The sequence below is a fragment of the Pezoporus occidentalis genome, unplaced genomic scaffold, assembly GCF_034315485.1.
Source record: "Pezoporus occidentalis ecotype Australia unplaced genomic scaffold, CSIRO_AGI_Poc_V1 ctg19, whole genome shotgun sequence".
Taxonomy (NCBI): domain Eukaryota; kingdom Metazoa; phylum Chordata; class Aves; order Psittaciformes; family Psittacidae; genus Pezoporus; species Pezoporus occidentalis.
Genome location: NW_026913748.1, coordinates 6,634,540 through 6,650,457, shown reverse-complemented (window position 1 = coordinate 6,650,457; position 15,918 = coordinate 6,634,540). Strand labels below are relative to the sequence as shown.

The window sequence follows — 15,918 nt, the reverse complement described above, 5'->3', positions numbered from 1 at the left end:
ACCATAATTCCTTACCAATATGCCTTCTTCTAGCCTCTGAAAGTATCAGTAATATCAGGAGTTCTTTAGGAAGATACTTATTAGTAAACTATGCTTCCTATAAAAGGCTAGATTAGAAATAGAAACTTAAGTTCCACATTGTTATTAATGATCTGGGATGGGAGGGGGAGATTATTTTTATTAAGTTTTACAGACACATAGAAGAGGTGTGTTGTGCTGGCTGGCAGATGCACCTGAGGTAGGCATAGTAGTGAATTTAAGATCCCTATTACCTCAAGAGCAGACAGTATTTTGCTTTCTAAACTCACCATTCTAATAGGCAAATTCTCATCTGCCATCATTATTCAAATACCGATTCAAATGGGGGAATGGCAGAAGGGTAAAGTTACGAGCGCTAATTCAATTTTTCATATGTAGTATGTAAAAGAGAAAATAAAACTTTTTGCGGAAAGCAAATTCCGAGCTGAACTGCTTGTACATTAACCTCATTTCCACCTTAAACATAACAATGTTTCAAGTGTTTCTAACAGCTCTAACTACACTGGTGCAAGCCTATACAGCCTTCTGCAGGGCCAGAATATGCTGTAACTTACAGGAGGACAGCCAAAACGAGGACTATATTCCTGCTTCAGATGCCCCATTTTTTTTAGTGTATTAACTTAAAAGGAAGCAAAAATGATTTTTTGCTAACACGCTGTATTGTGAATTCTGCCAAGACTTAGCTCAGCTAAGGCACAGGAATGCATCTTACTTTGCTGTGCTTTTTAGTGGGCTAATGTTCTTCAGCAGACAGCAATGGCAGACAGCAGCACCTTAAGATATTTACTGCTATACCCACCAAAAGTTTAAAACTCTAAGGAGGGGAACTGTGTAAGTGCAAAAGTTCCTAAATAAACCAACTAACACACTTACAAAGAATAGATATACTGGGTTGCTGGAACTGCAGTTGTTGGTGTTGATCAGCTTCTGGCTCTTCAGGCTCCACTTGTGTAGAAACTGATGCTGAAGTAGTGGGGACAGGAGTAGTACCAGTGACAGATAAGGGATGCTTTGACCCTGCATGGGAAGCACTTGATGGTTGCTGTTGCTCCAGCTGCTGCTTCTGACTACCTTCTTCCTGAAGCTTCTTCTCCTGTTCTTCTCGCACCAACTGACGCTGCTCTCGCTTTCGTTTAATCAAAGATACCCTGTCCTTGATAGCTTTCGCCATTGTCTTGTGATCCCCTTCACAGACATAGCCAGATTCCACCTGAAGAGGATATATTCACAGAATTCAGACTGTCATTGACAGCCACTGTTGTCATGCTGCAGTATAAGCTACCACTCTCTGGCCCTAACTTCTCATTCACAAACTGCTGCAGCCGTTTTATTTGTAGATGGTAACAATAGCAAATGCAGAGACAGACTGCATTTCACTGTCAGAGAACACCAGTACTTCCAATAAGACCACCGACACTTACCATTTCCTGTGCTACATCCTCTGGGACATCTCTCTCCAAGTCAAAGGAAAACTCTATTGCCTCATTATCTTTGTATTTGCCCTTGAGTTTTTTGATGTCTTCAATTCGCAGCCAGAGTTTGATGGCAATTTTTTCTCCATCATCTTCCTCTGCTAGTTCTACCCGTACTCCAGTCTCTTCTTGGAAGAAAGCATGATTCAAAAGGTCCTTAATAGCATACCTAGTACATTGGGAAAGAATGTAGAAAGCACACAGTTATTAGTTATCACAAAATACTAGGAATATCCTTGTCTGATGATGTGAACTTTTTACATTTCATGCTTTTCCCATTAATTACTTGACAGACCATCATTCAGATTTCAATTTAAAAGCATGATGGAGAAACAAAGTGTATCAATGTACAACAAAGATGTACACAAAGAACAAATCACACACTGTTCAACAGAAGTACCAACAGACTTAAGCCAACTGAAAAGGATATATATTAACTAAAATATTAAGAAACCTTGAAGAAACAGTTTAGTTTTACTGAATAGGCTGGTTTGGACAGAGCCTTGGGCAACATGGTTTAGTGGAGGTGTCCCTGCCCATGGCAGGGGGGTTGGAACTTGATGATTTTAAGGTCCTTTTTCAAACCCAAACCATTCTATGACTCTAACATTAAGATCCAACACACAACTCTTAGTCCTCAAATCAGTACAGTAACCCAAGTATGTATTTTAGTCTATGTCAAGATCTTATCAAAACCCTCATGTAGTAAATTAAGCACTAAACAAGAACCACATGGTTCCTTTTGTATTTTATACTACTTCAAACCACTTCATCTTTGTCCTGAAAGTACAAGAGACCTATGCTCATATATGCACAGCATTAACAGCAGTGGCCTAGAAGTTAACCACTTGAACTAAATGGCAAGAAATAAGTAATGCACAGCCACAAAATTTAGTTGAAATGGGAAAAAACTGCTTAAGAAAAAGAACAAATTAAAAATACACAGCAATGCCATCAGATGTAAAACTCCAGGAATTAATAGGAAGAGCTGAATAAACACCCATGAACTGATAAAACAAGCTCAGAAGAGAATAGTAGGGTCTAGGGAAGGGCAGAAGGCTGAAACACTCTTAAATCAGACATTCAGTAAGCAACAACTATGTAAAAGCAGAAAACAAACCCCGCAAATAAACCATCAAAAGTAGTTACTGATTTCCTGTAAGGGTGTAAGTTAACCACTTCAAGTACAAGTCATCTTGCAGAAAGCGTGGATGAAAATCAGCAGCAGGAATTTGAAATATACAACGTAATCAGACACAAAATGCTAACAAAATCAAAGGGAAAGGAAAAATGAAGGATTACAGAGTAACAATACAAATACCTGGGAATGCAGAAGAATTGCCCTCTGCTGTTTTACTGTCTAGGTCAAAGTTTTAATAATAGCACAATAATTTCCAAATAAACTGACATGGATGGCTACTATAGCATTTGTACTGTTCCTGAGACTGTTAATTCTCTAAAACAATAATTGAATAAGAACCTACCAAAGGATAGAAGCTGCAGAAGTAATACTGGCTTTCCAACTTTCATCAGAACAGACATAACCACAGGAAGTAACTGGATCTAGTGTCATCACTGATAAAGGACTCAGCAGTAATACCTCTTTCTGTAAATCAAGTACTTACCTTTCACCTTTGTTCTGCCGAATGCATCCCTCGATAATCTCCTTTACTTCAGGGATTGCTACTTTATCAAAGCTGGCTGGCTTGACACCCTGGAATACACAAGTAACAAGAAACTTGAAGTCTTGCTTGATTGAAGTTTTGATTGTGTTTACAGACCAACTATTTTCAGTCAATAGGTAACTGTCCTGAATTCCCCACTAGCACAATTTATAGAGAAATCTGACCCCAATCTTACCGTTCACCTGTTTGTTAGTGGTTTTTGCAAATGCTCTCCCACCCCATTTTCTCAGCTACACTTCCCTAACAGAAGGCCTTGGCAGCTAGGTTCTCAGTTCTCATAATAGAAAATAGAAATTAAAAACTTTTCTGTATCTTAGCTCTCCCCAGGCAACTGACTCTACCCAAACCACAATCCTGAATCCCTTCCGTTGTGCGTTCAGGAAAATGAGCTTAGCCATACAGACCTTTACAAAAGTCCTTCCATAAGGGCACATTCCAATCCCTTCTGCAACACATACTAGAACCTCTGCAGGAGAGCAAACCAAGCTTTTAAGTACAATCATCTACTCAAATCAGTAAAGCAAACAGGCCATGAGATATGACCATCTGGGAATTCTGCAAAACGCTGCAGATGAAGCCAAGCTTCATCACTTTACCATGGCCAGAAGCTTTATTTTTGGGGGAACTGTCCATAACAGCAAAATTTGGCACTCAATTTTATTCGATTCAGCTTCAAACCTCCAAGACAGCACAATGAGAGAAAATGAAGACATCCTGTTCAACTTGTTATATGAAGAGCCACCATTTTCAAGCCAAATGATCCTGAAATCATACACTTGATACGTCTGACCTTGTGTCACTGGTAAATCATAACTACACAAAAAAAGTGAAAATCGTAGAGTCTGAAGTACAGAAATAAATGCAGTAGTAGTAAAAGCATCATAATTCATGTCCTAACCGGAAAGTACTTCTCCCAATACCCTAAAGAGTACTGCTGTCCACCAAATGGGGACATCAAGACATGAACATTTCCCCTTCCTCTATTGTCAGCAGGAAACAAGTCTTGAAATGGAAAGGTTTGAGTCTCTGAACCAGACCCTTTGCAACCACAGACCTTCATTTAACTGAACATGAAGACTTAATAAATTCTAATAATTTCCATCTACACTTAGATATTTTTCCCCCACGTTGGTCAGACATGGCAGTATATTTGAGTTCATATGTTCGCTACCTAAAATATTCTCTACCACAGTCTCCCAGGAGAGGGCACAGTCAACATCAACTTTAACAGATGCAAATTGAAGACTGGGAGAAGCACAAGAGTCCAGTCTTTCAGTGGGCAACACTGCTATTTGTCACTGTTTTACATAGGTGTGGTACCTGAAGTTTTTAAAAGCAAAAAAAAAAAAAAAATCCACTATAGAAAGACACAGTTTTTCACTTGACAAAAACTTTCTGTTACAAGAACATTCTGATTATCTGTTTCTTTGCTCTACAATTTGCTCTTAAGAAATTCTAACAATTGAAATTCACAGAAGAGTATACTGTGACTAGTTTAAGCCCCGAAACATGATCTGTCAGCGAACACGGGCTTAATGCTTTTCAAAGCTTCACTGAACATTAAGATTTTCGGAGATCAATGCCTCAGCTGATAAGACACCAGACCGAAGTTTGGAATGGGTAAATTTAATATTGTAACCAGGTCATATCACAATTCTCCAGCTTCCTAGTAGGACACAGCAGAGATTTATAAAAGTAGTTTCAGTGTTTACTACTGGCATCAAGCACCTGTTCATGTGTGGCTCTGCTCGCATAACAGACTTTGCAAAGACACCCACTTTTAATTATGATCAAGCTTAAAATGGTCCCAGGAGTTCAGGCTCATATGTACAGACTGATGTTTCTATACTTAATTAAATGCTCTCCTATATATACATACATATACATATGTAACTTATGCAACAATTATTCAGCTGCATACTCTATATATCTGTATCTGAATTTGCTATGTTTAACTCATCTAGCTCTCCTAAATAGCTCGAGTCCCCCACAGAGCAGCAGCCTGCATGTATGTTCATTTACACTGTGCCAGCAGAAGGAAGGTGTCACATCTGTGACAATCTTATTTCAGAAAATCTAAAAGCTAAACTAAGACAGCTGTATAGCAAAATATTAACATAAAGGCAGAATATGAATTACCTTGTTAACTCTTTCACCAAGTACTCTGTTCTTGTGCAAAGGCTAAGAATGGATTTTAAAATCCGTGATTTAGTCTGCTATTCTGTATGTCTCCATTCTGAAAGAAATACTAAAATCTTCAAGTCCTTCCAAGAGGGTCATTTTACAATAACCCACTTTGTGAATTCCAAACCAGGAGTTCAAAGAGACACTCCCACCAGCCTCTTCCAGCATAGTTTCTTTATTCCTAACTGTTGCTCAGAAAACCTGGGAGAACCTCACATGAGTGCCTAAAACCAACAGAGGATTCTGTGTTAAAATAGCTACCTATTTCTCAGTTTGTTGCACAGCCCATGAGAAGGGTTGCATAAGCCTGGTCTACAAGTGCTGGCCAAGTGCCCCTTACACTGAAGTTCAGGGCACTTAAGTACCATCAGCTTTTAAAATTGCTTTTTTGTTTCCTCCTCCAAGCACATGGGAAAGTGTCATACTATTTTACAAAACAAGACAGAGGATACGAGGAATAAAGATCAATAAACAGTGAACCCTTTTCTACCCAGAGCTGCCTATACACCTTAATCTGCCATCACAGAGAAACCAAAGGCAGGCCAGGCCCTGCAATTCACATAACCTTGATGTGTCCTTAAGAGCACATGAGCTATGCAGCCAAGCATACCTTTACTAGTTTCTGAACCCAAAGGCACCCAAGCATGTGCTAAGCCATTTCGTATTTCCAAATTTTCACCATACTTATGGCAAGATGGTCACATTCACACAGGTCTCTCCTGGTCCTCAAACTCCTTAGAAGAATCACAACTCAAATCTTTGAATCTACTACTCCTATTCCCCAGTGGCAGTTTAATAAGAACACCCCAATCCCACTAGCATTTTTTCTGAGTTTGGTCAAAAAATAAAAAGAAGAGCTCTTGCGGGGAAAAAAAGTGGAGATAGGTGTAACATAAAAAGTCGTCATTTTCTCAAGCTACCATCTAAAATAGCATGAAGCAGCAATGCTGCTGTAAGCAACAGCCTCCTTTTCCCCATCTCCCATTCCCACACCTGTGTCATTTCCTCCTTTTTACCAGCATACACATTTATAGAGCTGCAAAATCAACCAGATCTCTGTGTTTATCAAACTTGAAACAAATACAATCCAAAAAGCCTGCAGCCATTTCCAGTGAGGTGAAGCTCCCCAGTATGTTTCCCTACACGGTTGCACTAGCTCTAAGCCTTACAGAAGGAAAGTGACAGTGCATTAACTAACAAGGTCAGGACTGCTTCTTTTGAAACTAATGCCAACTTAAAATAAAACCTACTAAATACTAACATTTTGAGAGCAACTCTAAAATATGGGCATATATGTAGGTAGCACAAAGCCCAAATGATGCAAAACTAAATACCTGTCTTGCAGTCTTCATATTAAGCTTAAGAAAATATTTCATGTTTCATTTATCTTAGATGTGGCAGTTTGTCATTTTATCAGATTTTCATGAGGTGAGAAAAGTATGTTCCAAATTTCATATTAACACAGGGTTTTGATCCATTAAATGTAAGTTAGGTACTCTTAAAAAAAACTAGATTTTCAAGGTATTTTAAACACCAAAGTATAAGCTACTCGGAACTATTTATTTTTGCCTAGAGAGATTGAGTATTTTGCATTAGTTAGTTCACTAGATTGCTGTGTCAGAGGTTTAGCACCTCATTCTAATGGTGCAAGAGATACTGAAAATATAATTTACTTCATAAGAGAAGGTGCAATCAGTGCTGCTTAACTTTTACACCAAACCAAAACTGAGACAGAGGAAGCATTACATAATCTCAGCAATCCTACATTTATAAAAATCATTCATTCTGAACACCACCACAGGTGGAAAACAGCAAAAGCAGTAAGTGTTCCAGCCTTCCTGGTTGGGATTTTAACCTACATTTCAAAAATTACAGGGATTAAAGTACAGTCAAGTTTAAAAGCCGAAGACTCAAGCAATGCATAAGTAAAGCAGTTCAGCAGATGTCAAGAATACTGACTGACCCCCAAAGTCCTTTCCTGTGGCTACACACACTTCACAGAGCTGAAATTCTTACTTACCTCTTTAGTGCAATCCTTGTGAGAACAGCAACAGTGGGAATTAACAATTACAAATACAGGACAAATCTCTCTTCTTGTAAAATCCATCAGGAAAAGAGAGACACACACACCAAAGAGTGAGTTAGGTGCTAGTTTCCGATGGGAATTTACTAGGCTGTGGACTTAACGCACAGCGGAAGGAAAGCAGACATCTAAGCTAGAAGGAAGCATTGTTATCTGTTTGACACCTCTTGAACCTTTCCAAGTCCAGTACATGAGGCTGCAGAGATCTGAGCTTAATATTTGCTTTTACCACTTGAATACTGAATAGAAAGAATCAATATAAGCAAGAGGTAAGAGTGTTCTTTTCTGCCTGCCCAGCTAGCTGTACGAAGGAGAAAGAAGAGGCAATGCAGGGATCCTTTACTTCCTGTATGTCCCGCCCCCTGCTCTGCCTATTCTCCACCCATGTTTTCTGCAGCACTTTAAGGCTGCATGAAGGATCACCACCAGTTCACTCTTGCTGTAGCAGAAATACACTTGTAAATAGAGGGGAACAACAGGTCAGTCAGTGTGTTGTTCCATGCCAAGGTTGCTGACACTAGCTTTTGTACAGGGGGATGAAGGCAGCTTCTGTTTCTCCTCTTCTTTCCACAGAGCTAAGGAAGTACACATATAGCTGACTACAATTTAATCCTAACAAAACAAAAGTTAACACTAGGATAATATAATAAATTCCACTTCCCTCCTTCCTACAATCACATTCTGCTACAATTGGCAACATCATCTGGTTTCCTTTTACTGGGTGCTTAATGTAAGGAAATAGGGATTTAAAGGTGATTTTCAAGTGGTTGGACAAAGTTAGAGAGCCTCGCTGTTGCTTGTTTTATGCCACATGCACACAAATAATCCACAGACCTGCATTTTCTAATACCTCTTGCTAGACTCCAAACCTAAACCTGAAGTCTAACATATTTTTTATGCCCCCTGATACCTAGTTTCAAACAGCCATCACAAAACTTGTTTACTACAGAAATAAGCTTTGCACTGCTTCAGGGCTTTTGGATTTTGTTTGGAAGGGCATAAGGAGCAATACTAAGAAAGATCATGTACACCATTATAAAGTGTGAAGTGAGCAAATGAATTTTGACCAACTAGTGATAATAAACTGTGATAAAATTCAATTTCAAGTTATCAAGATCATTTTTCACCCCAGAATAGCACACTTAGTTCCTCAAGTATATCACAATTATACCACTGTTATACCATACGACATCAGTGTTGCAAAAGCAACACTTTCAGATCCTTTACTGGATATGCTAGAAATCCTCTCTGCCACCTGCTGTGGAACTTTAAAGGGGTCAAGGGAAAAGGAGCCATTAAAGATCATGCTATGCTGCCTGGTCTTCCAGATGCTTGGCTAGGTATTTTATACACACACACACACCACACCACCACCACCACCACCCCCCCCCCCCCAGTCAAGTAACTGTTGATTATCATTTCAATTTTAGCAGTGCTTACTGGTATCATGAATAAAGTCTGTTGGAATTTCGCTTGCCATCGCTTGTGATTTTTTTTGTTGTTACAGTCACACTCAAACCACACAGACACACTGCAGTCAAGAAAATCTACTTCATTGGAATAGAAGTCCCATATTTTGCACACCTAATTAAGGCCACACTTTTCTGGGGTACACTGCATGACCTGCAAAGAACATTAAGTGATTCAGCTTTTAACAAGCACAGCGTCTACCTGTTCCAGTCTAACCACAATTCTCACTTGGCTTTTTTCAAAGGTGCTGCAACTGCAGAGCTTGAAAGGAATTCTGCTGTAACTGATTAATCTTCTCAAACAAAATGTTCTAACATTGCAGTCCAGAGGCTAATAGAATCAGTAGCAAAGTCAAGTCACACAACAAAGTAATTAAAGTCTCTGTATTTTCTTTTTCCTAGGTTGTTACCATGCTAGTTTGAGCCAGTCCCAGGCTGCCACAAACCATTAATTCCAGGAATTTAGACACAGCATATGATTCCAGTGGAAAAGAAGCCAATGATCCTACCTCCTTCCCCATAGTCCCAAAGAAGCCCCCAGGCAACGGAATATATAGCAGTTAAATTGGTTTACCCCATGATCTTCTAAATTCCACCACCTGCTATTAGTTACTCACCCAGCCCTCAAGACCTGCATGTTTAACCATTTCACTACCTTTTCCATCTCTAACCCTTCATCTTAATCCTGCTTTCTGTTCTAGAATCAATCTTTCAGATTTAGTTATTTCCTTATTTCATACAGGGTACACCTATAACTCTTTGACAATTCTCATCTCAGTCCAGTCAAATACCTATTGTGAAAAGGAAGACTTTAGCTTAAGAATTACTCAGTTCAAAAGTGTTATGGGTTGCCTGCAGATGGATTTTATTGGTTTTGTTAAAAACAAGCTAGAGTAGTTGAGACTGCAGGGAAAAAGATTTGAAACAATGCAACACAATTTAACAGAACTGAAAGTTTAGCTTATCTGATTTCAGTTTTCATAGCAATTAATTCTGGACAATTGGTAATTCTGCCAAGAATTAAATCTGTAAATCCTGCAGAATAAACTCTGAACCAGATCACTATACTAACAGAGTAAATAGCACTACTGCAATACAAGCAGTAGGAGCCAATGAAAGCTTCCAGTGAGCTAGAGTTAGTTCATGGGGCCCTATTTAGACTAGCAGGAGCCTAGTTCTCTTCTCATCACAGTCAACAATTGCACATTTTGAGCCCAAATATTTTTTTAACTTGACTGATAGACTATCATCCAGCTCAAAATTCATCTCTTGGCTATTTGAGAGCTCTATGTCACTGAAATAGCTTAAACAGCTGGTCTTCACCCTCTGCGATGCAGGTGTGTAAGTAATCTAAATCCCATGATTCTTCAGTTTCTCCAGACCAGCTGTCTTCATGACTTGCAGCAGGTAACCATGTATGCCCAGATTTCACAAACACATTGTGAAGACAATAGAGATGCTGTAGCATTTATACAGGCCTGCTTGCTGACTTGTCACAATTCAGAAACTCTTTTCCTCCTCAATTTACCACCTACTCTCGAAACAGTTTCTGAGGCATTAAAAGAGGACAGTCACAACAGTGAAAAAAAACTCCACAAACAGACATTATTAAAGTTGCTATACACTCAAGGTATACTTGTATTTTGATTGACACACCCACATTAACTGCTTGTTCCTAAAGTTTATGAGGTTACTTAGAAGAAGCACCTAGTCATTTGTATGTGATGATCTTTGGTGACAAGTATAAAATAGAGTCCTCATCTGACCAGCCATTACTGCTTGCTATCACCTCCACATGTGTATTCTACAACTGAACTTCAAGGGCAGGAACCACAGGACACTGCCACTAGGTGCTTACCCAACTTCTTTGACAGTATCACGACTGTATTTTTACTCAAAGCCAGAGAATTTACAGCATTAAAAGCCTTACAAGAGCAATAGAGTAGGCTGCAGTTCTCTTGTTTCCACACAGTTAAGTTTGAACATGAACTAGTTGTAACTCTTCCTAGAAATCACCGAGATCCTCTCCAGCACTCTCAAGTAAAAAGAACACTGGATTTGCTGGTAATACTGAAACTTCTGCTATGCACTACTGCTGAATATACACCGTAACTTAACAACTACCCCATTGACTAATTATCTAGCCCAGCACACAAGGCATTTTAAGTGGTTACTTCAGCCACTGTACTTCTCCAAGTAAATAAAAATATTAACCTATTTCTGAAGTCCTAAGAATCTGAAGCTCTTATGACTAGTTAAGCAGATGGTTTTAGTTAAAAAGTAGATTAATTAATCACAGCACCTACTGTAACTGCAGCAATTCTAATGACTTGAAGAAATTACTTAACTCCTAGAAGAGGAAGTTTTGTAACTGCAAGGTAGGATCCAGTTCCTTAGTGTATACCTGGCAAACAATAAGGATACTGGTGCATGTAATAATGAAAAGGGCCTTGTTTAGAAACACACAGTATGAAGATAGAAATTATTCTCAAACAGGAGTAAGTCTGACTGGACAAGTGGACTGAGCACTGACTTTTCAGTTTTTACTCTTGCACAAGAGCATGAAGAAAAGATCAGTTTAATCTACCGCACACAGTTCTCTACCCTCACACTTAGGAACAGGGATGCCTCCTTCATCATTCAAACAAGAATATGCAGTGGTGAACATCTTGAGCTAGCTGAATGTCCCTTTGCTTTACTGGGACATCAGCTTGGAAATGGCTTTCAAAAAAGCAAATGAAAAAAACCAGACATGCCTAGATACACATTTCAGTGCTATACATTTAGAAATGCCACAGTGATTCAATATTATAACTTTCATTTTCAATATGGAAAATACTTTTTTTTAAAAAATCAAATTATATTAGTTACATTCTCTGCTTTAATGAGCTACCATTCTGACAGAAAAATATCTAGTAGTCATTTTTAAATTTAAGCACAGCAATAGTAATTCAAAAGCCACAGATTAGCTCCAGTGGACGTTGAACTGCGTTAAAAAGAATAATCCAACATAGGCCACAAAATACATTTGGTACAAGAACTAGCCATTAGAAAAAGATACCCACTAAAATGCCTAGGATAATGTTGCAAACACTGAAAACAGTCCACAATTCAGACAATGCACCAAAAGTCATCATTCTTTCATTTTATGACTTATTCTAATAGGAGTGAAGAACTTCTATTTTGTACCAAAAAAATTCCACAGCTTCAGAGGGTGGTCCTAAGAAGTATCCCTGCCATACAGGGAACTTTTTGATGATGGTAATGGGTGGTAAAGTAGAAATATGTATCTCAAAAGAAGTTTACCTTAAAATAAACTCACAAGCTTATAGTGTTAGAAAGCTTCTAAATATTTACGTTATACAGAAGCAACAGCCTTTTTTCTCTTTAGGATAAAAATATTGTGCACAATAAGCAACAGAGTTTCTTATCTATATATTTTAGCCTGTTGTGCCTCTCTATTTTGGGGAAACTGTATCTGCAAAATCACATTCAACTTTGGTAACCTTCACTCTTCTAATACAGGAACAAAACAAAGCATTCAAACAGGCACGCATACCCCCACTGTCACTGCCTGCTCTGGCAGCAGCTCTGAGTAACCTGGAGGCAACTATAAAGAGTTTATAATAAAATTTGGTGGAGTTCTGGCCTATGAATCACATCGTAACCTCAAAATAACTTATTACTCAACATCCCTGTAAGCTTCCACAGGACCAAAACTTTCCTGGACTTACCCCATTCTTACCCCTGCACAACCATAGCAGTACAGTTGGCAGCACAAGGAACAGTAGCCCAGGCCTTCTTAGTGTCAGTATTTTTGACTAGTAGCCCTATACTGTCAAATAACAATGAACTATCAGTCTCCTCACAGGAATGCTTCAGTCATTTTAAAAACACTTCCTATTCCTAAAAAGAGCTACTTTCAGAGCTAAATAGATGTGATTATAGGACAGTATTAAATATTAGTATCACACTTTTTAAGAGGTCTGATCCTTAACAGGTAACAAACTTTTAAAGTTTTTAAACATATATTGTTTACTCTGTGTTCTGTGAACATATTTAGGCTTCTAAAAACACATTCTGACACTCTGCAATGCAGCAAATTTCAGATCTTAGTTTTATGCAAGTCAGCTGAAGTTCACACCACTCTCTTTTAATTCCCAATCATTTTAAAATCGTACTCCATCTAAAACTTCTAAGAGACACATTCCAGGCTCAGCAGTGGACAATATAAATAAGAAATATCTCCTTTCACTTCTAACCAAGTTTGTTTTACTTCAACATTGACAAAACCGTTTTAGCTGTAATCTAGAAGCTTTTGATACTGAATAGTACAAATGCCTCTAAGATCAACTCATAAAAGCAAACTACTTTTAGAAAGGAATTCAGTTGAATGAGCTTTTTTCTTTCCAACTTCAGATATGATCTGCCCTAGCTGTGCTAACCATATAGCATATTTTATCTCAGTTTTCAAGCTGATGCCTGCTTTTCCATACTGAGATCATTGCCATTTCTTGAAGAGGACTTCTAATCTGACATGCAAAACTTCTTAAGATATTAATGCTTCAAAACCTTGAATTCCCATCTTCCATTTTTAAGGCTATATATTTCTGAACTGATGAGTTAGTGACTGAACCTCCACCCAGGCAGATTCTTCACTCTTGAAGACACTGTAGCAAAATGCTTGCAACCGAAAGTGGTAGAAGCTTAAATATTCTTTAGTCCATTCAGTGTGATGCAGAGGAAAGATCTGACGTACCACTTTATTTTCTATTTGATAGTCAAGTAGCTGAAGCTTCTTCTTTCAGTGAACACAAGAGTTTGCCCTTTCTCACAAATAATCTGTTTCCTGTGCTTGCTTGAAGGTTCGTGGCCTTCCTGTATCTGCTTTAACAAAAGAACTCTGAGGGTTACCTTTCCCTACTTTTTCACTGATTTCCACCTCCCTCCACTCCCCCACCCAATGCTGCTTCCACTTGAAAGACTGACAGGAGGGGTTCCCCTGTATCTATCTGAACCAGGCCAGGAAATCAACTTGTTCAAGGTAATGAAACAGTTTTATGTATGCCTGAAAAAAAAATAAAATAAAATAAAAAAATAAGAGTCACATACTGCTTCCAGAAACCAAAAGGAGGGCATTTATTAACATTCATTAAGTATTTAGTAAATAAATAAAGTATCAAGTAAAATTAATCATACATCTACAGGTTAAGGGATACTTTGCCCGTTGCAGGTCTAGTGAAAATGCAGTTGACTAGTCTAGACAATTATGATCTCTAACTTACACTAAAGAAGAGATTAATTTCATCTCATCTGACCAAACTGCAGCACCATGTAGCTGTCTAGTTTCCAGCCAAGAGAATGACCTTCACTCTGACCAGTGAGCTTCAGTTCCCACCAGTTAGGGAAATTATGGGGTTTTAAACCAGTTAGACACTGCCTGGTCGGGTTACTCATTACGTACCTTGTTCCCTTGGGCCTTTTCTTTAAGCTCTGCAGAACAGAGAATAAAAATGTTGTGCCCATTCTGTGGAACATTTCAGTACAGAACAAGTTGTTTTGCTGGTTTTGAAGTAAAAATGTAAAATACCTCCCCCCTCCTTTTTTTCCCCCCTTCTCATCTTAAGGCTAGCTCAGAAGGCTGTTTATAGAGAAGAGACTGGACTTTTGATGACAGCAAGGACAAGTGCAAAATCTCACTCGGTCAAAGTAAGCATGGAGAAAATTAAGTACAGAGCGCAAGTCCATGAGGAGAACTTAAAAGGTAAGTTTATATAATGGTAGGGGGCAATAGAGAAAAGGGAGTGTTCTACTCGTATTCTGCTAATTTGAAACTGAGGATGGTGTTAGCTTTTTTGCAATGAACGTGTTTGGATTTTTATGTTAGTGGCATATAATGCAAAAATGAAACAAATCTGCATAATAAACCTATTAACTGTCTTTTTACTAGTCCTAGGACTAGTCAATCCCCTGGAAAATTTAAGACTGAGACACTGGGATATTAGATATTGAGTAAACACTACCTCTACACATTTGTAAAAATACTCCGTGATGCAAAAAGAGAGCTTCAAAGAAACATAGTGTAGAAGTAATCAAGGTCTTACTACATCTGTGAGTGGTAACTGCAACATGAGCAAGGAAAAAATTAAGCTAGCTTTTGAGGCAACTGCATGGGTTACATCGCTCTCGCCAGAGGCTGAGACAAAGCAGCTGAAGCTACTGCAGTTAGTTATACCTTCACTGCACTGCTTCCCAAACAGACTAAATTAAGAAACCATATTTAAGATGTCTGTTCTATAAATATCTCTGTTTTCATTTAAATACACATGTAGCCTATTTCAAGTATCTCCTATGACAAACTGTTTAATTGAAATATGCATGGAACAGGTCAAAGAAAGAACACAAGTCTCCAGAGAGGAACGAAGTCAGACAGGGAAACCTTTCTGAATTTAACCAAGATCCTTCCTTCTTCTTTGTGCAAGCATGTAGTAGAATTAAGTATCTTGATTAGCTTCTGTATTGAACTGCTTGAATTGTTTTGATATAGTGCAGAATTGGGGAAAAAAAAATGTGGGGGTGAGGGACAGCACACATTCCCTAACCTATTAGTATATCACAGTTATGTCTGCACAAGACAGCAGAGGGGAGAAAAAATAAGTCTCAGGAACAGGCAGGACTATTTTAATAGCATGGCTTATTTCAATTAATTACAGACTTAGATGTTGGTTTTTTTCTGAGGGCAAGTAGGCAGCAGCAAGTGCTCACTGGATGGACTCAGTCCCAGCTGAAGAGACATACTGCTTGAACATCAGAGGAATCCCAGGAGTTGCAACTTCTGTAAGTACTAACTACTAATTGATTTGGAACCATTTCCAAAGAGAAGCAAGGATAGCTTCAATGAAGAAAAGGGGTTTTCAGACAAAATCGCACCTTTGTAATTTAATGAGAACAAAGAGGAAAGCTAGGCTCCTTCATGCCTGAGTGAC

The 15,918-nt window shown here is 38.5% G+C and overlaps 1 protein-coding gene across 11 annotated transcripts in view; it reads right to left on the bottom strand.

Moving 5' to 3' along the window:
* Window positions 1-15,918, bottom strand: part of WNK1 (WNK lysine deficient protein kinase 1) — a 104,585-nt gene that overhangs the window by 41,155 nt on the left and 47,512 nt on the right. For all 11 annotated transcript variants that reach the window (XM_062616615.1, XM_062616616.1, XM_062616618.1 and 8 more), the window contains exons 5-7: window positions 3,137-3,225; window positions 1,461-1,680; window positions 913-1,249 (exon numbers count right to left, since the gene is read on the bottom strand). In XM_062616615.1, coding sequence (XP_062472599.1) covers window positions 913-1,249; window positions 1,461-1,680; window positions 3,137-3,225 — 646 coding nt within the window. The remainder of the gene's footprint in view (window positions 1-912; window positions 1,250-1,460; window positions 1,681-3,136; window positions 3,226-15,918) is intronic.